We start from the raw sequence: 26,708 nt of genomic DNA on the forward strand, positions 1-26,708 counted from the left end.
TCTCTAGTTGTAGCGAGCAGGGGCTACTCCTTGTTGCGGTGCGTGGGCTTCTCATTGCGGTGGCTTCTCTTGTTGTGGAGCACGGGCTCTAGGCACGCAGGCTTCAGTAGTTTTGGCACGAGGGCTCAGTAGTTGTGGCTCACAGGCTCTAGAGCGCAGGCTCAGAGTTGTGGCACACAGGCTTAGTTGTTCTGCGGCATGTGGTGTCTTCCTGGACCAGGGCTCGAACCCGTGTCCCCTGCATTGGCAGGCAGATTCTTAACCACTGCACCACCAGGGAAGCCCCTAATTGAGATTATATTGACTCTATAGATCAAATGGGAAAGAAGTGACATCTTGACAGTATTGTCTTCCTATCCATGTACACGGAATATCTGTTTATTTAGATCCCCAGTAATTCACTGAACATTTTTTTGATTACCATATAACTAGCCCTACGAAAGATGAAACTGAAGATAAACAATTTTTTTCATTTTGTTATTCTTTAACTTAGTTTTTTGAAATAGGGAGTATATAACGTTCCTGGCTGAAAGTTAATTTCCTTTCACTGGTAAAGGAAGATAGTATGGTGAACCTTTGCCCTGTTATAATACATTAGTAATATATTAACCTTTTTTTTTTTCTACAATCAAAAAAAAAAGGTAGGTCAGCCCTTGTACACTTAGAGAATTGTTTTGAAGTTTCCATGTCTTTAGCCTTCTGCTTCTTTCCTTTCTTAGTGTGTCAGTACAGGGTACAACTTGGTTCATCACACGTGAGCTTTGCTTTCTTCTAGTGCGTGGTGGGGAGGGTTGGGGGGGTGGTTCACAATTTTTTTTTTCCAAAGAGCTTCTGAGTAGATAGTATATCTTACCTGCAACCAATACTAACAATAGTGTGCTATCTCACTGGCCAAATCCCTTTATGATTGTGAGTGTTGGGTCCAGATTGGGTTATTATTGTGATGGTTATAATGGAGGATATGTTTCTCTATAAAAATACTCTGTAGTTTAATTAGTGTGCTACCTATCCCAAATAGATTGCAGTGTAGTTTTTAAGTGTCAGAATTTTGATTCTAGTAGTACCCTAATTGCAGGGGTTTTTTTTTTTTCTAGTATAATACTATATGCAGTAAATAAGGTTGGCTGGCTTTCATTAGGTAGTATCAAAGCTAAAAATACTATTTAAAAAAACTATTACAGAGTATTGAAATGGGGGTCAAGAGCTCAGGATTCTAACCTGACTCACTGCTACCTAATTATCTGACTGTTGGCCTAGTTTTTCTGGACTTCATTTGTAAAACCAGGGAGCTGGATTAAGGTGATCCAACTCCAACAGTCTTGTAATGCCAGAAAAAAGGAAATGTTTTTCCTTGTTGGAATATTGAAATAGATGAAACTAGTCTGGTGTTACATTTTTTTGTGTGTGTGGAGGTGGGGTATAACATTTTATTGTAATACAATTTCAAACTTACAGAAATGTTGAAAGAGTAGTAAAAGAATTTTTTTTTAACTTTCATCTAGTTTCAGCAGTTTTTAACGTTCTCCTGCATTTGCTTTATAATTCTCTCTGTGCATGTATACATATACGTATTTATTTATTTTTTATTTTTTATTTTTTGGCTGCGTTGCTGTGTGTGGGCTTTCTCTAGTTTTGGTGAGCGGGGGCTACTCTTTGTTGAGGTGCGTGGGCTTCTCATTGCTGTGGCTCCTCTTGTTGTGGAGCACGGGCTTTGGCGTGTGGGCTACAGTAGTTGCAGCATGCAGGCTCAGTAGTTGCGGCACATGCACCCTAGAGCACACGGGCTTCAGTAGTTGTGGCCTGTGGGCTCTAGAGTGCAGGCTCAGTAGTTGTGGCTCATGGGCCTAGCTGCTCCGAGGCATGTGGAATCTTCCTGGACCAGGGATTGAACCCATGTCCCCCTCACTGGCAGGCAGACTCTTAACCACTGCACCACCAGGGAAGTCCCTACATATATGTATTTATAAATACGCACTTTATTTCTTTTTCTGAATCATTTGAGAGTAAATTGGAAACATTGTGCTCCCTTACCACAAAACATTTACATGTACGTTTACCAAGAACATGGGCAATCTCTTACTTAACCATAGTACATTTATCAAAATTAGGAAAGTTAACTGATACAATGCTGTTATCTAGTCCAGAGTCCATATTCAAATTGTCCATTGTCCCTAGAGTATACAGAAGTAGTTTCAGAATTGCTAAGCTATACCACTGTGAAAGGCAGTCCTGTATAAGTAGAGTTCAGTATTTGCTTATAGTTGTGTTTTGTTTTTTTTTTGAGGCAAAATCTACATGTAGTGAAGAGTATAAATCCTAAGTGTATAATTCAGTGAATTTTGTGAAATAAATTTACCAATGTACCCTACACGCCTATCAAGATATAGAACAGTTTTATCACTCCAGAAAATTCTCTCAGTGCCCGTTCTCAGATTCCATCCTACCTCCCCCCAGCAAGCCACTTTTCTGACTTTTTTCAGGTTAGTTTTGCCCCTTCTGAAACTTCACATAAATAGAATTATACAGTACGTGCTTTTTTGTGTTTGGCTTCTTTTGGTCAACATATTGTATGTGAGATTCATACATGTTCTTGTATGTATCAGTGCTTTGTTCTTTTTATTGTTGAGTAGTATCCTGTTGTATACTACAATTAGTTTATCCATTATCCTATTGATGGACATTTGAATTGTTTCTTGTTTGACGCCATTTATAAATACAGCTATTTTGAAAATTCTTGTGCAAGTCTTTTGTAGATATATATTTTTATTTTTCTGAGATAAATACCTGGGAGAAAAATAGCTGCATTATTGAGTTTAACTCTAAGAAATTGCCAAATCTTTTCCCACAGTGTCTCTACCATTTAAAAATCACATCAACAGTGTTTGAGAGTGCAACTTGCACTACATGTCCTCCTCAACATTTGGTGTTGCCAATCACTTTCATTTTATATATTCTGTTATATATTAGTGATACCTCTTTGTGGTTTTAATTTGCATTTTCCTGATGACTTATAATTTTGAGCACTTTTTTGTGTGATTATTGATCATTTATCTGTCTTTGTGAAGTATCTATTATAGTCCTTTGCCCATGTTTTAAATTTAAAAAATATATATATATTGAATCTGGTAGTTCTTTATTCTAGGTACAAGTTATTTGTTAGGTATGAGTTGTGCATATTTTCTTCCCAGCCTGTGGCTTTTCTGTTTGCTTTTTTCACAGTGTCTTTTGATGAGAGAGGTTTTGAATTTTGAAGAAGTCTTACGATATCAATTTTTGTGTGTGTGTGGTTATTGCTTTCTGCATGGTAAGAAATGTTTTCCTGCCCCAAGATAGTAAAAATATGCTTCTCTCTTGTATCTCTATTGATACTTCGATCTAGAAGCTTTACAGTTTCTAGCCATTAAGTTTAGGACAGTAATCCATCTGAAATTAAGCTTTGTATATGGTGTGAGGTAGGGGTCTAGATTACTTTTTTCCTGTGAATATCCACTTGTTCCAGGACATTTGTTGAAAAGATTTACTTTCCTGCATTGAGTTGCTTTGGCACCTTTGTTAAAAATCTGTGAAAAGTAGGGGGACTTCCCTGGTGGTCCAGTGGTTAAGACTCCATATTTCCACTGCAGGGGGCACGGGTTCTATCCCTGGCCGGGGAACTAAGATCCCACATGCTGCGCAGTGTGGCACGGCCAAAAAAAGAAGTTAAAAAAAAAAAACCTTATTAAAAAAAAGTCTGCAGAAAGTATATGTGTAATAGTCTATTTCTGGACTTTATTTTATTCCATAGATCTATTTGTCTATCCTTATGTCAGTGCCAACTTTGTATTGATTACATAGCTTATGATAAATTTTGAAATCAGCTAGAAAAAGAAGCAGAATATTTATATTTTCAGTATTGTTTTGATTATTCTATATTCTTTATATTTCCATATAAATTTTAAAATCAGCATATTAGTTTCTTAAAAATAAGCCTAAGAATTTAGATAGAGATTGTATTGAAAACTTTGCTGGCTTTTTGCCATTTCTTAACATATCCTTGTTCTATTGTTGTCATATATATTATATTTACATACATTATAAACCCCACAATACAGTATTGTAATTTTTCCCTTAAACCTTCATATGTCTTTGAAAGAAGTTAAGAGAAGAAGAGAAAAATTAAGTCTTTTCCATAGCTAGAAGTAAAAGTCCAGGTGTTAGTTTTTAAACTCTTATTTAGAACCCTCTATCTGTGGGTGGACTGCTGACTCAGTTTTTTAGCCTTTCAGGTTGTTCAGGTCTTAAGTTTTGATTATGTGGTTTTTTTTTTTTGTTTTTTTTTTATTAAGTCCTTGAGGTGGTTTTTGGTATCTTGAAGGCCTTTATTTGGGATCTACACTTTAGCAATTCCAGGAAAAGGGAGACTTTCCTTTGCTAGCCTAATACTTGGCCTTAGATATCTATGGACATAGGTCATTATAATTCTTTAGAATATTGAGATAATAGCCAATAGGAATACGTCTTGTATTCTGTGCTTCGATTTGATGGGAAATTTTTGAGTAAGTCTTGCCCTTTTGAAGCACGTGATATCAGTGATGTTAATGGATATGAAGCATGAATTACCCTGAAAGCCCTCAGGTAACACATAGATTTATCAGTGTTTCTAAATTCCATGCAATGAAAACATAACTGTAAAGCAATGGCCTTATCTATTGTCTTGTCAGATTTAAGATTAAGTTTATTTTCCTTAGATACTGACCTAGGCCCTCTTTTTAAAAAGTAGGTAATACATGTGTTGCTATTGTCAAATATATTACATTTCTATGTTATAGGCCCAACAATACAATTTTATAGATAATGTTTCATGCAATTTCTTTTAAATACATAAGGGAATAGAAGAAATAATCAATAATAATATAATCATACTCTTTTAAAAAATTTACCTACATTTTAACTTTTACCAGTGCTCTTTTTTAGTGTCATTCAGATTACCATCTTGTGTCACTTCCTTCAGCCTGAATAACTTCTTTTATTATTAATTGTAAGGCAGGTATGCTAGCAATGAATTCTTTCAGGTTTTGTTTTCCAGGAATGCCTTTATTTTGCCTTCATTTTGAAAGATAGTTTTGCTGGATATAGGATTCTTAGTTAATGGTGGTTTTCTTTCAGCATTATATTATCCCACAGTCCTTTGGCCTCCATCATTTCTATTGAAATTCGACTTTTAATTTTATTGAAGTTCTTTTGTTCACAACAAGTAAATTTTCTCTTGCTCCCTTCAGTATTTTGGCTATTATATGTCTGTGGATCACTTTGCTTTTATCCTACTTGGAGTTCATTAAGCTTCTTGAATGTGTAGATAAATGTTTTCCATCAAATTTTGGAATTTCTCAGCCATTATTTTCTCAAAAAATTTTCTGCCCCTTTCTCTGTCCTCTTCTTCTGGCACTCCCATTATGCATATGTTGGTGTGCTTAATGATGTCCCGTATTTCTCTGAGACTCTTTGGATTGCCTGATCTCTCTTGATCTATATTTTGCTGATGCTTTCTCCTGTGAGTCCAAATCTACTGTCGAGCTCCACTTAGTAAAGTTTTCGTTTTGTTTATTGTACATTTCCATTTCAGCAGTCAGCCACTGATTGGTTGGAGGTTGTTCCTAACCCCCTTAAGCCACTGGTGTTTGCACCCTTTACTGTTGGATTTATGTTGTGTGGCTTGAAGACTATTTTCACAGTTCAGGGAGTTTATGAGTTTGTCCTGTGTTCAGCCAAAGACAGAGGCTCAGATGTTCCCTCTCCTTTTGCTTCTTGGGCATCTGCACAGTCTTCCAGAGCATCAGGACAAACTATGATTTTTGCAGTTTTCTCTGATATTTCTGTTAAATGTTTGGCTGGTTTCATTTATTACAAACCCATAGGTAACATCATACTCAGTGGTGAAAAGCTAAAACCTTTTCTCTAAAGCAGGAACAAAACAAGGATGTGCACTCTAGCCACATCTGTTCAACATAGTATTGGAAGTCTGAGCCACAGCAGTCAGACAAGAAAAAGAAATAAAAGGCATCCAAATTGGAAGGGAAGAAGTAAAACTGTCACTGTTTGCAGATGACATGATACTGTACATAGAAAACCCTAAAGTCTGCATCAAAAAATTATTAGAATTAATAGATGAATTCAGTAAAGTTGCAGGATACAAAATTAGTATTCAGAAATCTGTTGATTTTCTATACACTAATAGTGAACTATCAGAAATAGAAAGCAAGAAACTAATTTATTTTAAATTACATCAAAAAGAATAAAATACCTAGGAATAAACTTAACCAAAGAAGTGAAAGACCTATACTGTGAAGATTATAAATCATTGATGAAGGAAATTGAAGATGGTACAAAGAAATGGAATGGTATCTCATGTTCCTGGGTTGGAAGACTTAATATTGTTAAAATGTCCACACAACTCAAAGCAATCTGTGGATTTAATGCAATCCCTTTCAAAATACCCGTGACATTTTTCACAGAACTAGGACAAATAATCCTAAAATTCGTATGGAACCACAAAAGACCCTGAATTGCCAAAGCAATCTTGAGAAAAAAGAATAAAGCTGGAGGTGTCATACTCCTTGACTTCAGACTGTACTACAAAGCTACAGTAATCAAAGCAGCATGATACTGGCTCAGAAACAGACATATAGATCAACAGAACAGAATAGAGAGCCCAAAAATAAACCCATGCACTTATGGTCCATTAATCTATGACAAAGGAGTCAAGAATATATACAATGGAGAAAAGACAGTCTCTTCAATAAATGGTGTTGGGAAAACTAGACAGCTATATACATGTAGAATGTATGAAAAAGAATGTATAAAAGAATGAAATTAGAACGTTTTCTCACTCCATGTATAAAAATAAACCCCAAATGGATTAAAGACCTGAAGCCATAAAACTCATAGAATAGAACATAGGCAGAACATTCTTTGACATAAATCATAGCAATATTTTTTTGGATCTTTCTTCTAAGGCAAAAGAAACAAAAGCAAAAATAAACAAGTGGAACCTAATTCAACTTAAAAGCTTTTACGCAGCAAAGGAAATGATTGACAAAACAAAAAGACAACCTACTGAATGGGAGAAAATATTTGCAAGTGATATGACTGAGAAGGGGTTAATATCCAAAATATATAAATAGTGCTTGCAACTAAATATCAAAAAAACAAACAGCCTGATTGAAAAATGGGCGGGGAATTCCTTGATTGTCCAATGGTTAAGACTCCGTGCTTTTGCTGTCGAGGGCTTGGGTTCAGTCCCTGGTTGGGGAACTACAATATCCCACAAGCCCTGCAGCAAAAAAGGGGGTGCAGAAGACCTGAATAGACATTATTCCAAAGAAGATATACAGATGGCCCAACAGGTACATGAAAAAATGCTCAACATTGCTAATTATCAGAGAAATACAAATCAGAACCACAATGAGATATCACCTTGACACCTGTCAGAATGACTATCATCAAAAAGTCTACACATAATAAATGTGGCGAGGATGTGGAGGAAAGAGAACCCTAGTATACTGTTGGTGGGAATGTAAATTGGTGCATGCAGTGTGGAAAACAGAATGGAGTTTCCTCAAAAAAACTAAAAATAGAACTACCTTATCATCCAGCAATTCCACTTCTGGGTATACATTTGAAGCAAATGAAAACACTAATTTGAAAAGGTAACATGTATCCCAGTTATAGCATTGTAGCAGCATTATTTACAATAGCCAAGATATGGAAGCAACCTAAGTGTTCATCAACAGATGAATGGTTAAAGAAGATATGGTGTATATATATATATATACATATACACACACACACACACACACACACACACAATGGGATATATCTTAGCTGTAAAAAAGAATGAAATTCTGCCATTTGCAACAATGTGGATGAAATAAGTCAGACAGAGAAAGACAAATACTCTGTTATCACTTATATGTAGAACCTAAAAAATAAATGAATTTACATAACAAAACAGAAACAGACTCACAGATATAGAAAACAAACTAGTGGTTACCAGTGGGAAGAGAGAAGGGGGGATGGATAATATCGTGGTGTGGGATTAACAGATGCAAACTACTATGTATAAAATAAATGAGCAACAAGGATATATTTTACAGCACAGGGAAATATAGCCATTATTTTGTAATAACTTATTTTTTTAAATAAATTTATTTATTTATTTTTGGCTGTGTTGGGTCTTCGCTGCCGCACGCAGGCCCTCCCCAGCTGCAGCAAGTGGGGGCTACTCTTCGTTCGGTGCACGGGCCTCTCACCGCAGTGGCCTCTCCTGTTGCAGAGCACGGCCTCCAGGCACACATGCTTCAGTAGTTGTGGCTTGCAGGCTCCAGAGCGCAGGCTCAGCAGCTGTGGCACACGGGCCCAGTTGCTACGTGGCATGTGGGATCCTCCAGGACCAGGGCTCGAACCTGCGTCCCCTGCACTGTCAGGTGGATTCCCAACCACTGAGCCACCAGGGAAGTCCCTGTAATAACTTTAGATGGAGTATAATCTATAAAAATACTGAATCACTCTGTTGTATACCTGCAACTATTATAATATTGTAAGTCAACCATGCTTCAATAAAAATAGTTTGGCTGCTCTACTTCAATTTTTGCTGGTCTGCCTCTATTGATATTACGCCAAGCTGTCATTCTCCATGGATTGGTAGCTGATTGATCTGTTTTTGACAGTGCCCTGGGGCATAAATTGCTCCATAGTCTGATCCAAATAAAGTTAGGCACCTTGGCAAGAGCATTCCTTGGTATCATCCAGGTCTGATTCCTTGAGGCAACAATTGCTACCTGTTTCTTATTCATACTTAAAGAGACACTCTTGCTATATGTACATATATGACCTAGGCTTAATTTTTTTTTTAATTTATTTTTGGCTGCTTTGGTTCTTTGTTCCTGTGCACAGCTTTCTTTAGTTGCGGCGAGTGGGGGCTACTCTTTGTTGCGGTGTGCAGGCTTCTCATTGCGGTGGCTTCTCTTGTTGCAGAGCACAGGCTCTAGGCGTGCAGACTTCAGTAGTTGTGGCACGCGGGCTCTAGAGCACAGGCTCAGTAGTTGTGGCGCATGGGCTTAGTTGCTCCGCGGCATGTAGGATCTTCCCAGACCAGGGCTTGAACCCGTGTCCCCTGCATTGGCAGGCAGATTCTTAACCACTGCGCCACCGGGGAAGCCCCTAGGCTTAATTTTTAAACCTGGATTGATGAAGCAGGCTTCAGCTGTTACAAAATGCAGCTTCACTTTTTGAGCATGTGACTTGCTGAGATCTTCTACACCCTAAAATATGTATTCATTGTCCAACTGCTTTTAAGTGCATTTATAGTCTTTATAGGTTAAGCATTTCTTTCTGGCTTGCGTCTTAGTCATTTTAGATCACCTAATTTAGTTTATTATATACTTATTGGTAAAACTGGCTAGTATTTTCAGATCTAACATTGAATAAAGATTTTAAACATCAAAATGATGATTTTGCTCTAGTAAACTGTGTACACAGCGTCTGCTAGTATAGATATTGCTTTAGAAGTCAGACAGTGGAGTGAGGGCTCTTAAATGTTTTTAAGGTGGTAAACAGCATCACCTTAAAATGGAACAAATTTAAAATAACATTGTGTTGGTTTTTAAGTTTTTAATTATTTTAACTGTGACATTTTTAGAAATAAATCATACTTTAGGTGTATGTGTCACTTACAGCCTTACTCCCCTGCTTCAGCTCTGAGGATTGTTGTTATTAAAACCCTTTCTGTGTAATAGTTTTATTTTCTGATTGGTTGTTATATAGAAAAGTATTAACTTATCTTCCCAAAGAGAGAAGTTCAGCTGATAGAGCCTTTTGTTGCTGCTTCAGCTTCTTATTTAGTTTTTGCCTCAGTAGCATTATTTGCATGAGTTAAAACTGATAATAGAATTTCAATCTGGGGAAAGATAATAAACTAAAGAAAATGACAAGTCTGCTGGGAAAGTAATTAAAGATGGATAGTCAAACTACTGTTTAGTCAGAGTATAAACTTGCTGAGATTGTAGGAACTGTGTGTGATATGGTTTTTTACTTTCCTATAGAAATCCTGAATTTACTATGGGACTTCTGCCAGTTTTAATTTTAATTAATTAGGTTATTTTTAAGAGAAGAGATAGGGAAAAGGAACAAAAATATGTTCTGTATTTTCTCTTGACTTTGAGAGTAACAGGGGGAGAGAGAGAGACAGAGAGAAGGTAGTAGCAATATGGGAAGGACAGCCAGAAAAGCAGTGTGCTCTCTACATTTTTTAAAGTGTGAGCAGGTAGCCACTCTTTAAACAACAGAGATCCAACACTAACCATGCAGTTAATCTTTACAAAATATAAACTGAGTTTAGAATTGTAATCCACTAAAATTTATTGTAGTTATTATGACATTTTATTAAGAAATGGTAAGCCATTTGTGTAAATTGTTGTAGTAGGTATTACAGCTAAATTGAACATTTCTAGGGTCAGCTGGAGGCAGAGAAGAGAAGAACTGAACCATAATAGGAAGCTTCTCTGAGGCTTCATAGCCCAGAGGTCGGAGGAGGCTGGGACTTTACATTTGTATGGCAGGGATACCACAGTTCAAGGATGCAGCAGCCCCTGGCTGATAGGTAGGCTTGTCTCTTAGTGTTGGAGCCAAGACAAAGTTGATGCTTGAGTCTAGTGCATAGTACCTTCTGGGCAGTGGTGTTTGGGTGCATGAAATTAGATGTTTTGGCTTAAAAATCAATATCCATGACTGGTTCAAGAGATAGTCATTATATCTTCACCTTGGCAGGGCCATTTGTATTTGCTCTCCTTTTGTCTCTAGCTGCTTCCTTCAGTTGTTACCCAGGTCACATAGGTGGAAGCCACTTAAAGCCTGGGATAGAAGACTTTATATCTTCATGAGTGTTTCATTTAATCAGATTGCTTTCTTCCTAATACCAGGAACTTTGCACATTCACGTTGTAGTCTGTCTAAGTGCTGCTGCCTGGAATTGGGCAGCATGGTGCCTCTGCCAAATCTAGCTGCGATGGGCATACTGAACGAGTAGGGTGGGGGTTTGATGCCCTACAATGAGGGAAGAAGCCCTAGGACCTTTTGACAAAAAAGGGGGGGGTTAAGTTTAGAAACAGGCAAAACACTTCTTTGGGGTTAGAAGTCAGGATATGGGTTATCCTTGTGGACGGGAATGGGTAGTTATTGGAAGGAGAGCAAAAAAAGGGCTCTGGGATGCTGGTAATATTCTGCTTGTTGATCTGGGTGTTGGGTACATTGGTATGTTATATTTGTGACCACTCATTGACCTGTACACTTTTGACCTGTGTAGTTTTCTGTATGCATGATATACTTCAATATAAAGTTAAAAAAGAAAAGTTTGTCGTAGTTCATTTCTGCATATATGATGGTCCTAATTGTCCATAATTAGGAATTGGATAAATAGGGTCTGGTTAAATTGTGTTGTGTTCCTTATACCCCTGAGAAATACAATGTAGGTATGTTTGAGAATGAATAATTCTATATGTACTTACATTAAGCTGTTACTAATAAAGGAAATTTCAGAAGCTATATCCCACTTATGTAAAAATAAACGATTATACACAATGCTTGTATATATATAGAAAATATCTTGAAGGACACACACTAAATAATTAACAGTGGTTAGCCTTGAGGATTGGTTTATGGGTAATGTAACAAAGTGGGGAACATTGAACTTTTACGTAAGTATTTTTTACTGTGAGCATGGGTTACTCTTATGGTAAAACCAATACTAAATTCTAAATACTTTTTGGGAGGAATAATGTTGCTATTCTGGTAAAATCTCCAAAGTGTGATTAAAGAAGAAAAGGAATTGTGGGAGTAGAGACCCCCCCAGAAGAGTTAATGTACTTCTCCCTTATTGCACCTCAGAGGGCGAGGCAGATTTTAATGAGCTTGAATAAACAAAGTGAATATAGGCACTTGATGTAAAGTAGAACTAAACTGCCTTTCCAATTGTCGTTTTAGTTGATCCAGAGTACCAGAAGGAAGCAGAACAGAGACATCGAGAATTGGCAGCTAAAGCTGGAGGATTTAATGACTTTGCGACTTTAGCTGTCATCTTTGAACAGTGCAAATCAAGGTATGTGAGATAGTTCTTCGTACTGGAAAGTGTTAGTTTGAAATATATCTTCAATATAGTATATTATTTTAGACAGTAAGGTTCAGTGGGAATGATACTGACCTCAAGGTATTTTTGTGAACATTAGTGGGATTTCTCTGCCAGGTGACTATGACTTAGTAGTCATTTATTGCATAACATTAGTTCTCTTCTTTCTTCTCCCCTTAAACGTTTCCTGAAAACTGACCTTATAGAATTTTGGCTCTGTATAAGTAGCTTAGTTGAGAAAATGATTGGATATTTGTTAAAGCGTGTATGAATAAAAAGGAACCCATTTCCAAATCATGTTTTAATTCACTTAGAGGCACCTGCATTAACTTGTTAAAGCATATATGAATAAAAAGAAACCCATTTTACGAATCATGTTTTAATTCACTTACAGGCACCTGCATTAATTTGTTTTTTCAAATTCCTTAAAGTGCTTTTTTATTAATTGGACAGGTCTCATAAAAGAGCTGACAGTTGCTATGGGTTTCTAGTTGTGTAATAGAAATGAGAACGTTAGACTGTCTTTCACTCATAGAAGATATTTTTGAGACACCAATATTTTTGTTTTGCAGTGGAGCTCCAGCTTCGTGGTGCCAGAAACATTGGATTCATTGGAGGTGCTTATTTTCTGCATTTCGTGTTGAAGCTCAACTTAGAGAACTGATCAGGAAGCTTAAACAGGTGATTGCTATAATGTTTTTTTCCTTGAGTAGCATTTTGGCAAGGCCTTCTGAGTACTCTACCCCAAACCATATATATTGTAAGGTGTTGAAGAATGGTTTGTAGGAACAGGCACCGTTCCTGACCCTGTGCGAGCACACAGCTCTATTATCCCTTATCCTTTTGGGAGGCTCTTTTCCTGGCCTTGGGTAATTTCCTCACATTCATATGCTTACCATTATTCAGTTGAACTCTTGAGGCCCTTCTGCATATCTCTGGAGTTCTCTATGCAGATCTCTTCTCTCCTGAACTCTGGCCTGGGAACTCTAGCCATCCTGGTCTTCCTGGATTCTCAGCTCAGTCTCTTTAACTCTGGGAGTTCTCCACGTTCCACTTGGGTTTTTCCTTTCCTGCACCTTCGTCCAGAATCTTTCTCAAGGTTGACTGTAAGCTGGGGCAGTTGTTGGACTTACTTCATTTATTTTCCCTACTTCATTTATTTCTCAGAGGTCACTGTCCTTTATTGCTTGATATATAGTGTTTTGGAGATGATTATTTCATATGCTTTGTCCATTTTTTGGTTGGTTCAAGCAGAAGGGTAAATCTGGTCCCTCTTACTCCATATTGGCCAGAAACAGAAGTCTTTAGAAATGTGGATTTTTCAAACTAAAAGATTATTTCAAATTGTTCTGTGAGATTTACCACTGTACATGTATTCTTTCTATAGCAAAGTGACTTCCCAAGAGAGACCTTTGAAGGCCCTAAACATGAAGTACTGCGAAGATGTCTTTGTGCAGGTTATTTCAAAAATGTAGCTCGCAGGTAAGCAGTAAGAGCTTGAGAGATGGATAGAGAAATACAACCGTATTTGATGATAATATTAAATATTTAATATTAAAGACAGTTTGATTTAAACTCTGTTTAAATCAAATTATGATGACATCAATTACAGTGACCCTTTTCATAATTGTCACTTGTGCAAGGGGAGCTGCAGTGGCTGAGAGCAAGATATTGAAGCTCTTGTGGGGCAGGAGGGGAGTCTGTAGGACAGCTGTCCAGCATGGGGTATTAGTGCCTAAGTTAAGTGACACTGGTTTTCTTGCAGAGGGGTGGCTCTTTGTGGAGTGTGAAAGCCAAATAGGTTGAGGATGGCATCCCTGAGGAAGGGTAGTTTGGTGTGGAATGTCAGGTCTTGAGCAGGATTGGGGAAGGTACTTACATGGGAGTTATTTGGTATTGAGTGTCAGAGTCTGAGTGTAGGGAGGGAGGCCATCTTTGTAGGGAAAGGGGTAAGAGTGGTGGTGATGGGAGATTCGTTATATACAGGGGAATTGATCACATAATTGAATATATTAAGGCAAATGGTGAAGGGAGTTAGAAATGCTGAAAGGGAGAAAACAAGAATGAGCCCTGTGGAGTTGATTGGAATTTCAGGTATTATGGGTTTTTTAATTAGTTAATTAATTTATTTATTTATGGCTGCATTGGGTCTTCGTTGCTGCACATGGACTTTTTCTAGTTGTGGCAAGTGGGAGCTACTCTTCGCCATGGTGCGCAGGCTTCTCATGCGGTGGCTTCTCTTGTTGTGGAGTGCAGGCTGTGGGCGCGTGGGCTTCAGTAGTTGTGGCACACAGGCTCAGTAGTTGTGGCTCATGGGCTCTACAGCACAGGTTCGGTAGTTGTGGCGCACGGGCTTAGTTGCTCCGCAGCATGTGAGATCTTCCCGGACCAGGGCTCGAACCCATGTCCCCTGCACTGGCAGGCAGCTTCTTAACCAGTGCACCACCAGGAAAGTCTGGTATACAGTTTTTACTATAGTTAGATGGATGGATAGATAGATATGGTAATAAAAATAGATGGTACTGTGTGTGTGTGTGTGTAATATGTATTTGTATGTATGTAAATATGTAACCTAACTATGAGATGGACTGGAAGCAATGACACTATAATAGCAATGAATATACTTTGTGCCCAGATCTTGACTTGGAACAACCATCTGCCACATAAAAGACCCAGGGCTCTTTGGAGAAATAGGGCTGGGAAAGTACATGATGAGCCCGAAATATCTTATTTTGCCAGCAAGCAAAGTAGTGATCAGTGAAGGTTGAGGCCATGTCAGAAGTACAAAGGAGCCAGCTTGAATAGGTCCCAGCTGATCAAAGATGGGATATTTTGAGCATTGAAATAAATAATGATAGTAATGGATTATATAACCCATTGAATAAAATGTGAAATCATGGGTCTATAATCATATAAATTAATAAATGAGTAAATTAAAAGTTTAATGACAAATAGAATTATTTACATAGTTGAGCACCTCTCCACAAAACTCTTGTTAATTACAAAGGGAAAAAGTAACTTCTCACTGAAGAAGCCTGGCAGATGTTACCTAGATCAAGCAACAAATCAAAATCATGTTCCTCCTGATAGGATATAATGAAAACACAGCAACACTTCTGTGATATTCCTGCCAAAGATCTGTAACCTGAATCTAATCATCCTAAAACAGACAAAATCAAATTGAGGCACATACTACAAAATAACTAGCTGATAATTTAAAGGTGTCAAGATCATGAAGGTCAAAGGAAGACTGGGGAGTATTCCAGAATGAAGGAGACTAAGGGGCCATAAAATGTAAAGGCAGTAAATGATTCTGAACTGGATCCTTTTACTATAAAGGATATTATTAGGACATTTGATAAACTTCATTGGGTTCTGAGGATTAGATGCTAGTAATGTGTCAGTGTTAATTCCCTGGTTTTGATGGTTGTATTATGGTTATATAGGAGAATATTCTTGATTATAGGAAATGCACACTCAGGTATTTGGGGATGATGGGTCATAAGTTTGGCTACTAACTTTCAAATGGTTGAAGAAAAAAAGATTTTTGTACTGTCCAAGTATGTACTGTGTAGATATATATACAAATAATTATAATGCAGTCTGATCTGGGTTATAATAGGAATATATGTGAAGTTCTGCAGGAAATCAGTTGTGATGATTGAGCTCTAAGGCATAATTTTGACAAGTTTTTGGAATAACATATATATAGGGAAGTATAGAAGAGGATAAGAATTTAAAGTTAACACGAATTAGAAAAAATGCAGATGAAATGTTCTAATTATCATATATTTTTTTGAATTTTTGAATTTTATTTATTTTTTTATACAGCAGGTTCTTATGAGTTATCCATTTTATACATATTAGTGTATACATGTCAATCCCAGTCTCCCAGTTCATCCCACCACCACCACTGCCCACTCCACCGCCGCTATCCCCCCTTGGTGTCCATACATTTGTTCTCTACATCCCTGTCTCAATTTCTGCCCTGTAAACCAGTTCATCTATACCATTTTTCTAGGTTCCACGTATGTACATTAATATATGATATTTGGTTTTCTTTTTATGACTTACTTCACTCTGTATGACAGTCTCTAGATTCATCCACGTCTCTACAAATGACCCAGTTTCGTTCCTTTTTATGGCTGAGTAATACTCCATTGTATATATGTACCACATCTTCTTTATCCATTCATCTGTCGATGGGCATTTAGGTTGCTTCCATGACCTGGCTATTGTAAGTAGTGCTGCAATGAACATTGAGGTGCATGTGTCTTTTTGAATTATGGTTTTCTCTGGGTATATGCCCAGTAGTGGGATTGCTGGGTTATACGCTAATTCTATTTTTAGTTTTTTAAGGAACCTCCATACTGTTCTCCATAGTGGCTGTATCAATTTACATTCCCACCAACAGTGCAAGAGGGTTCCCTTTTCTTCACACCCTCTCCAGCCTTTGTTGTTTGTAGATTTTCTCATGATGCCCATTCTGACAGGTGTGAGGTGATACCTCATTGTAGTTTTGATTTGCATTTCTCTAATAATTAGTGATGTTGAGCAGCTTTTCATGTGCTTCTTGGCCATCTGTATGTCTTCTTTGGAGAAATGTCTATTTAGGTCTTCTGCCCATTTTTGGATTGGATTGTTTGTTTTTTTTAATATTGAGCTGCATGAGCTGTTTATATATTTTGGAAATGAATCCTTTGTCCATTGATTCGTTTGCAAATATTTTCTCCCATTCTGAGGGTTGTCTTTTCGTCCTGTTTGTAGTTTCCTTTGCTTTGCAAAGCTTTTAAGTTTCATTAGGTCCCGTTTGTTTATTTTTGTTTTTATTTCCATTACTCTAGGAGGTGGATCAAAAAAGATCTTGCTGTGATTTACGTCAAAGAGTGTTCTTCCTATATTTTCCTCTAAGAGTTTTATAGTCTCCGGTCTTACATTTAGGTCTTTAATCCACTTTGAGTTTATTTTTGTGTATGGTGTTAGGGAGTGTTCTAATTTCATTCTTTTACATGTAGCTGTCCAGTTTTCCCAGCACCACTTATTGAAGAGGCTGTCTTTTCTCCATTGTATATCCTTGCCTCCTTTGTCCTAGATTAGTTGACCATAGGTGCATGGGTTTATCTCTGGGCTTTCTATCTTGTTCCATTGATCTATGTTTCTGTTTTCGTGCCAGTACCATATTGTCTTGATTACTGTAGCTTGGTAGTATAGTCTGAAGTCAGGGAGTCTGATTCCTCTAGCTCTGTTTTTTTCCCTCAAGACTGCTTTGGCTATTTGGGGTCTTTTGTGTCTCCATACAAATTTTAAGGTTTTTTGTTTTAGTTCTGAAAACAATGCCATTGGTAATTTGATAGGGATTGCATTGAATCTGTAGATTGCTCTGGGTAGTATAGTCATTTTCACAATATTGATTCTTCCAATCCAAGAACATGGGATATCTGTCCATTTGTTTGTATCATATTTAATTTCTTTCATCAGTGTCTTATAGTTTTCTGCATACAGGTCTTTTGTCTCCCTAGGTAGGTTTATTCCTAAGTATTTTATCCTTTGTGTTGCAGTGGTAAATGGTAGTGTTTCCTTAATTTCTCTTTCAGATTTTTCACCATTAGTGTATAGGAATGCAAGAGATTTCTGTGCATTAATTTTGTATCCTGCAACTTTACCAAATTCATTGATTAGCTCTAGTAGTTTTCTAGTAGTTTTCTTAGGATTCTCTATGTATAGTATCATGTCATCTGCAAACAGTGACAGTTTTACTTCTTCTTTTCCAATTTGTATTCCTTTTATTTCTTTTTCTTCTCTGATTGCCATGGCTAGGACTTCCAAAACTATGTTGAATAATAGTGGTGAGAGTGGACATCCTTGTCTTGTTCCTGATCTTAGAGGAAATGCTTCAGTTTTTCACCACTGAGAATGATGTTTGCTGTGGGTTTGTTGTATATGGCCTTTATTATGTTGAGGTAGGCTCCCTCTGTGCCCACTTTCTGGAGAGTTTTTATCATAAATGGGTGTTGAATTTTGTCAAAAGCTTTTTCTGCATCTTTTGGGGTGATCATATGGTTTTTACTTTTCAGTTTGTTAGTATGATGTATCACACTGATTGTTTTGCCTATATCGAAGAATCCTTGCATCCCTGGGATAAATCCCACTTGATCATGGTGTATGATCCTTCTAATGTGTTGTTGGATTCTGTTTGCTGGTATTTTGTTGAGGATTGTTGCATCTGTGTTCATCAGTGATATTGGCCTGTAGTTTTCATTCTTTGTGACATCTTTGTCTGGTTTTGGTATCAGGGTGATGGTGGCCTCATAGAATGAGTTTGGGAGTGTTCCTTCCTCTGCAGTTTTTTGGAAGAGTTTGAAGAGGTTGGGTGTTAGCTCTACTCTAAATGTTTGATAGAATTCATCTGTGAAGGCATCTGGTCCTGGACTTCTGTTTGTTGGAAGATTTTTAATCACAGTTTCAATTTCATTACTTGTGATTGATCTGTTCATATTTTCTGTTTCTTCCAGGTTCAGTCTTGGAAGGTTATACCTTTCTAAGAATTTGTCCATTTCTTCCAGGTTGTCCATTTTATTGGCATAGAGTTGCTTGTAGTAGTCTCTTAGGATGCTTTGTATTTCTGTGGTGTCTGTTCTCCTTTTCCATTTCTAATTTTATTGATTTGAGCCCTCTCCCTCTTTTTCGTGATGAATCTGGGTAATGGTTTATCAATTTTGTTTATCTTCTCAAAGAACCAGCTTTTAGTTTTATTGATCTTTGCTATTGTTTTCTTTGTTTCTGTTTCATTGATTTCTTTCCTTCTGCTAACTTTGGGTTTTGTTTGTTCTTCTTTCTCTAATTCCTTTAGTATGGTTAGATTGTTTGAGATTTTTCCTGTTTCTTGAGATAGGCTTGTATTGGTATAAACTTCCCTCTTAGAACTGCTTTTGCCGCATCCCATAGGTTTTGGATCATCGTGTTTTCACTGTCATTTGTCTCTAGGTATTTTTTGATTTCCTCTCTGATTTCTTCAGTGATCTCTTGGTTATTTAGCAACATGTTATTTAGCCTCCATGTGTTTGTGTTTTTTACGTTTTTTTTCCCCTGTAATTGATTTCTAATCTCATAGGGTTGTGGTCAGAAAAGATGTTTGATATGATTTCAGTTTTCTTAAATTTACTGAGGCTTGATTTGTGACCCAAAATGTGATCTATCCTGGAGAATGTTACGTGCACACTTGAGAAGAAAGTGTAATCTGCTGTTTTTGGATGGAATGTCCTATAAATATCAATTAAATCTATCTGGTCTGTTGTGTCATTTAAAGCTTGTGTTTCCTTATTAATTTTCTGTTCAGATGATCTGTCCATTGGTGTAAGTGAGGTGTCAAAGTGCCCCACTATTATTGTGTTACTGTCGATTTCCTCTTTTATGGCTGTTAGCAGTTGCCTTATGTATTGAGGTGCTCCTATATTGGGTGCATATATATTTATAATTGTTATATCTTCTTGGATTGATCCCTTGATCATTATGTAGTGTCTTTCCTTGTCTCTTGTAACATTCTTTATTTTAAAGTCTGTTTTATCTGGTATGAGTATTGCTATTCCAGCTTTCTTTTGATTTCCATTTGCATGGAATATCTTTTTCCACCCCCTCACTTTCAGTCTGTATGTGTCCCTAGGTCTGAAGTGGGTCTCTTGTAGACAGCATATATATGGGTCTTGTTTTGGTATCCATTCAGCGAGCCTGTGTCTTTTGGTTGGAGCATTTAATCCATTCATGTTTAAAGTAATTATCGATATGTATGTTCCTGTTACCATTTTCTTAATTGTTATGGGTTTGTTTGTGTAGGTCCTTTTCTTCTCTTGTGTTTCTCACTTGGAGAAGTTTCCTTTAGCGTTTGTTGCATAGCTGGTTTGGTGGTGCTGAATTCTCTTAGCTTTTGCTTGTCTGTAAAGCTTTTCATTTCTCTGTCGAATCTGAATGAGATCCTTGCCAGATAGAGTAATCTTGGTTGTAGGCTCTTCTCTTTCATCACAGTCATGCCACTCCCTTTTGGCTTGTAGAGTTTCTGCTGAGAAATCAGCTGTTAACCTTATGCGAGTTCCCTTGTATGTTATTTTTCGTTTTTCCCTTGCTGCTTTCAATAATTTTTCTTTGTCTTTAATTTTTACCAGTTTGATTGCTATGTGTCTTGGTGTGTCTGTCCTTGGGTTTGTCCTGTATGGGACTCTGAGCTTCCTGGACTTGGGTGGCTATTTCCTTTCCCACGTTAGGGAAGTTTTCGACTATTATCTCTTCAAATATTTTCTCGGGTCCTTTCTCTCTCTCTCTCCTTCTGGGACCCCTATAATGCGAATGTTTTTGTGTTTAATGTTGTCCCAGAGGTCTCTTAGGCTGTCTTCATTTCTTTTCATTCTTGTTTCTTTTTCTGTTCCATGGCAGTGAATTCCATCATTCTGTCTTCCAGTTCACTTATCCGTTCTTCTGCCTCAGTTATTCTGCTATTGATTCCTTCTAGTGTGTTTTTCATTTCAGTTATTGTATTGTTCATATCTGTTTGTTTGTTCTTTAATTCTTCTAGGTCTTTGTTAAACATTTCTTGCATCTTCTTGATCTTTCCCTCTTGATCTTTCCCTTTTCTTTTTCCCAGAAAAAGAAAAGATTCTTTTTCTGAGGTCCTGGATCATCTTCACTATCATTATTCTGAATTCTTTTTCTGGAAGGTTGCCTATCTCCACTTCATTTAGTTGTTTTTCTGGGGTTTTATCTTGTTCCTTCATCTGGTACATAGCCCTCTGCCTTTTCATCTTGTCCATCTTTCCGTGAATGTGGTTGTTGTTCCACAGGCTGCAGGACTGTAGTTCTTCTTGCTTCTGCTCTAATTATCGCATTTTAGAATAGTGAAAATTACCTATACCCTTGAAAGGAGATGTAGCATAATATAATGTGAAGAATACTGTATTTAAGTCAGAAGACCTATGTTTAGGACTTGCCTCATCATACATTAGCTCTTTGACTTGAGAAAGCTATCTAATTTATTTGAATCTCAGTTTTGAGCTTTTAATAAAGTACCTGGCTCTCAAAACTCATAGGCTTATTTGAGGTTTTATTATGAAAGCATTTTGGAAATTCTCAAGCACAAATACAATATTATTGTTAATATTGCTATTTATTGACCAGAAATGTTTATACTTAATTAAAATGACTATTTAAGTTGTATCATTAGTTCTTTTTTTTTTTGGCTGCACCGCGCAGCTTGTGGAGTTTTAGTTCCCCAACCAGGGATCAAACCCAGGCCCTTGGCAGTGAGAGCACAGAGTCCTAACCACTGGACTGCCAAGGAATTCCCTGTATCATTAGTTTTAAGATGAATTGGTAGAGGGGACTTCCCTGGTGGCACAGTGGTTAAGAATCTGCCTGCCAATGCAGGAGACACTGGTTTGAGCCCTGGTCTGGGAAGATCCCACATGTCGCAGAGCAACTAAGCCCGTGTGCCACAACTACTGAGCCTGCGCTCTAGAGCCCATGAGCCACAACTACTGAGCCCATGTGCCACAACTACTAAAGCCCACACACCTAGAGCCTGTGCTCTGCAACAAGAGAAGCCACCGCGATGAGAAGCACGTGCACACAGCAAAGAGTAGCCCCCACTCGCCGCAACTTGAGAAAACCTGCGCGGAGCAATGAAAACCCAACGCAGCCAAAAATTAATTAATTAATTGATTAAGAAAAAAAGATCAATTGGTAGAGAAGTTATAGTGACAGTTGAATAAATATAAACCTCTGCTTATAGCAATCTTTGTAGTAGAACATATAATTTTTCATCGTTAGTGCTCTACAGTGAAACTTATTTAGTGCTCTAAACTTATTTCATTGCTTTTACTGTTCTTGTCTTTATCCTTTGGTTTTTTGGTTCTTAGGTCTGTTGGGAGAACGTTTTGCACAATGGATGGGCGTGGAAGCCCAGTTCACATTCATCCTTCCTCAGCAGTAAGTACCTTGTTTTTAATAAAAGGAAGAAATTTCTTCCTTTTGTAAAGGAAGGTGTAGGAATTTCTTCCTTTTGTAAAGGTATAGGAATAAATAATATACAGATGTCTTCTACTTTTCTCTTTTGAGGATAAGTTTAGCATATATCTATATTACATAAAGGTATTGGTTGGCCTATGCCTCCTGTTTGAAGAATATAGAAATTAATTCAGAAGAGTTTGGGCTGTTGGTATTTGGTTGGTCTAATGTGCAATAAGGCAGGTTATTGAATTATCATCCTTAAATGAATTCTTTTGTGTAGCTTCATGAACAGGAAACCAAACTTGAATGGATCATTTTCCATGAGGTATTAGTTACCACCAAAGTCTACGCAAGAATTGTGTGTCCAATCCGTTATGAATGGGTGAGAGACTTGTTACCCAAGTTGCATGAATTTAATGCACATGATTTGAGCAGTGTGGCCCGACGTGAAATGAGAGAAGATGCAAGAAGGAGGTGGACCAATAAGGAAAATGTAAAGCATCTAAAGGGTGAGTGAATCGCTTGTTCTAGAGCATAAGTGTCCAAATTCTCATATAATTACAGAAAAACTGTTACAGAGCTTAGATTCTGGCTCTGTCTCCTCAGAAAAGCAAAGAGTTGTCATGAGTCTCAGACTTACTTTGACTTCCTTCTTTCCTTCCAGTTAATCATGTTTTCCTTAACCCCTCTGTTCAACAACATTATTATTATTATTATTTTAATTATTATTATTATTATTTTTTGCATTTCTCGGGCCTCTCACTTGTTGTGGCCTCTCCCGTTGCGGAGTATAGGCTCCGGACGCGCAGGGCCAGTGGCCACGGCTCACGAGCCTAGCCGCTCCATGGCATGTGGGATCTTCCTGGACCGGGGCACGAACCCGTGTCCCCTGCATTGGCAGGCAGACTCTCAACCACTGCGCCACCAGGGAAGCCCCAACAACATTATTAATAACAATATCTATAGAACTTTTTTGCCACATGCTAACAAGTTGCATTACCCCATTAAATATTCACAATAACTCTGTGAAGTAACTGCATATCCCTACTTTATAGATGAGGAAATACTTAGCAGTATACAATAATTTGCTGAAAATCCCAAAGCTAATATTTGGTGAATCTGGATTTTGAATCCAAGGAATTTGACTCTGTGGCCTCTACTCTTAACTATTATGCCATATTGCTTCCCAGTAGTGCTTTACTATTTTTATTTTGTTTATAAAATTTTGTGAATTATTACTGCAGAACATCCTTTTTTTTTTTTCAGGAGATTTTTCCTTGAAATGTTAGGTCCCTAGTTGTGAGGCATAAACTGTTGTGGTACTGAACTAGGACAGAAAGCTTAATTCTCAGCTCACAAATAAAAAGAGCTTTTCAGTAAAGCTTTTTGAGGCTGATTGATGGAGCAAATTGTATTATCCTTATTTAACATCACTGAGAAATAGAATGGTGGGGAATTTTGCCCAAGGTCATTGGAAATGTTAACTACTCTGTTTTGTTGTAGTGTATAACCACACTACATGTTTGACTTAGGGTCAATTTTTCTGACTCCTCAGACCTCTATGCTCTTATTTTATTTATTTATTCATTCATTCATTTGGCTGCCCCAGGTCTTAGTTGTGGCACGCAGGATCTTTTTAGTTGCAGCATGTGGGATCTAGTTCCCTGATCAGGGATTGAACCCTGGCCCCCTGCACTGGGTGTGCAGTCTTAGCCACTGGACCACTTGGGAAGTCCTTTTATGCTCTTATTTTTATCCATCAATTATATCATTTCTTTTGAAAGGGCAAAATTTAATTTCCTTCTTTTCCCCTTAACATTAAAAAATCAGAGCATCTCTTTCTCTTAACGTTTCTAATACTGAAACTCAAAACTAAAATTTTATTGGATTAATTTGTAATGTTTTCAGATGGAATACCAAAAGAAGTCCTAAAGAAAATGCAAAGAAGAAATGATGATAAATCCATATCAGACGCACGTGCTCGTTTCCTTGAGAGAAAGCAGCAGAGGTCCCAGGATCACAGTGACACCTTGAAGGAAACAGGCTAAGCAGTGAACCCTCCAATTCAGGAAGTAGGAAAAGCAGCCAGAAAATGTGCTTCTGCTTTGCCATTTATGTCAGACAGCACTACCAAGAGGAAGTGGTCAGCAGCTGTTTTTAGCATACGAGTTAAAAGCAAATCAAAGCTCATCAGTACCAATAAATGGAATTTTCAAAGAAAAGATTGAGCTGCCATAGTCATAGGAAATGATATATGAAACCAATGAAAGACAATATATGTGATATTTTCCTCACTTCAATTTTGCTGGCCTTAACTGGTATCAAATGCTGTCAGTGAGATATTTTCAAAGAACATTGAATTGTATTTAATCAGCGTGTATTCCATTTGCATTGAAGCATTAAAAATTATTTTCCTTAAATCTCTTTAAGGCCTTCTTGTTGCTATTAGAATAGTATTATATCAGGTTATCGGGTATGTGACCATTTCCTTCTGAAGGCTGAACATAAAAGAGGTTTTTACTGAGCAATACTTAGATGTCTAACCGTTTAATTGCTACAGAGCTTTATAGATACTTAGAGAAAAGACTTAATCAATTAGTAAATAAGAAAATTGCCTATGGCAAGATTCTTTGTTGAATTAATATTAATCCTTAAGTTGATTTTTCTGGGATTATACAAATTCCTTTTTATATAAAAGTATATTGTTTAAAACAGTAGCTATAGCCATTAACCAAAGGACAGATGATATATATATGTTCTTTTTTTAGCTGTCCCTACATACTTGTATCAGCACCATGTATGTAGGTGTGACAGTGTTTCAAACAGCCCTTCCACCTGGCCTACTCTCTTGCCTCCAGCTGCTTGGGTAGGACCATTTAAACATCTATTACGCCGATCTTGAAATGGGATTTTCAAAGCAGCCAACACTGCATCACCAGTGTTTCAAATTGGAACCTTGAGGCTAGTTAGTATCACACTCAGGCCACACTCAGCACTTGTCCACTCTGTTGTTTACTGCCTTGTATTCTAGTTATTTGTGTATTTGTCTGTCTCCCCCACTAGATTATACGCTCCTTGTGGGCAGGGACTATGTCTTTTTCATCTTTGTATCTTTCATGGCACCTAGCACAGTGCTTTGCACATAGTAGTCAATGTTTGTTAAATAAAGCTATTAGTGTCGTTCAAATTCAAAAGGCAGTATAATGTGTGTTTTTAGATATTTTCTGTAAAATTTAAGAATTTAAAATTTTAATAGATAACTCACTCTTTCGCAGTTACTTCCTTTGGCATCTAAACAATTTTCTGTTCAATATTAGAAACTTGAAGTCTTTATTGAAAAATCACATGAGGACCCAAATCCATGTTTGTTCTTGAAGTAAGGTGAGTGGTGATGGTTTCTTGGAACATTCCTAGCATTGTTAATTTGTTCTTCTAACCTTCAGTGCTCAAGACACTGTTTCAGCACATTAGTCCTATCAGTTTCTCTTCCCAGGTATGTATCAGTGCATTTCCTTAGACGTGGTGGGGGTGTATGTGGATTCTTGGAATTACAGCTCTTTTATTTCAGTAAGATTTTATTAAGCACACATTCTAAATCTATAGTCTATATCTATAATTTCATCAGTTTTCCCAATCATGTCCTTTATAGCATTTTCCCCCAGTTCAGGATCCAGTCAAGAATCGTGTATTGTATTTAATCTCCTTTAATCTAGAAAAGGTCTTCTGTCTTTGTCTTTCGCATTTAACATTTTTTAAAATTGAAGTGTAGGGAATTTGGGATTAACAGACACACACTACTATATATAAAGTAGGTAAACAATAAGGACCTGCTGTATAGCACAGGGAACTATATTCAGTATCTTATAATAACCTATAATGGAAAAGAATGTGAAAAAGAATATATATGTATGTATATATAGTTGAATTACTTTGCTGTACACCTGAAACATTGTAAATCAACTATACTTCAATTAAAAAATAATTTAAAAAGTAAACTGGAGTAAATTGACCTACAACACTGTGTTATTTCCAGGTGCACAACACAGTGATTTGATATTTCTATACATTGCCAAATGATCATCACAATAAGTCTAGTTACTATCTGTCACCATACATAGATATTACAATATTATTGACTGTATTCCCCATGCTGTACATTTCATCCTGATGACTCATTTATTTTGTACCTCTGAAGGTACAGACCTGAAGAGTGTACCTCTTGGTCTCCCTCACCTATTTCACTCATCCCCCTACTCCTCCTTCTCCTCTGGCAGCCACCTGTTTTTTCTCTGTATCTATGACTCTTTCTGTTTTATGTTTGTTCATTTGTTTTATTTTTCAGATTCCACATATAAGTAAAATCATATGGTATTTGTCGTTCTCTGACTTATTTCACTTAGCATAATACCCTCTAGGTCCATTCATGTTGTTGCAAATGGAAAGGTTTCTTTTTTTTTTTTTATGGCTAATACTCCATTGTAAATATATATACCACATCTTCTTAATCCATTCATCCATCAATAGATACTTAGGTTGCTTCCATATCTTGGCTATTATAA

The 26,708-nt window shown here is 37.2% G+C and overlaps 1 protein-coding gene across 3 annotated transcripts in view; it reads left to right on the forward strand.

The window, feature by feature from the left end:
• The window catches only part of DHX40 (DEAH-box helicase 40), a 52,028-nt gene extending 26,685 nt beyond the window's left edge, over positions 1 to 25,343 (forward strand). For all 3 annotated transcript variants that reach the window (XM_019945469.3, XM_033846960.2, XM_019945471.3), the window contains 6 exons: positions 12,015 to 12,129; positions 12,729 to 12,837; positions 13,544 to 13,638; positions 22,059 to 22,128; positions 22,430 to 22,658; positions 24,058 to 25,343. In XM_019945469.3, the coding sequence (XP_019801028.1) occupies positions 12,015 to 12,129; positions 12,729 to 12,837; positions 13,544 to 13,638; positions 22,059 to 22,128; positions 22,430 to 22,658; positions 24,058 to 24,197 (758 nt within the window). In that variant the 3' untranslated portion in view covers positions 24,198 to 25,343. The remainder of the gene's footprint in view (positions 1 to 12,014; positions 12,130 to 12,728; positions 12,838 to 13,543; positions 13,639 to 22,058; positions 22,129 to 22,429; positions 22,659 to 24,057) is intronic.
• The last annotated feature ends 1,365 nt before the right edge of the window (positions 25,344 to 26,708 follow it).

Source organism: Tursiops truncatus, chromosome 20 (genome assembly GCF_011762595.2).
Source record: "Tursiops truncatus isolate mTurTru1 chromosome 20, mTurTru1.mat.Y, whole genome shotgun sequence".
In the NCBI taxonomy this organism is placed as follows: Eukaryota; Metazoa; Chordata; class Mammalia; order Artiodactyla; family Delphinidae; genus Tursiops; species Tursiops truncatus.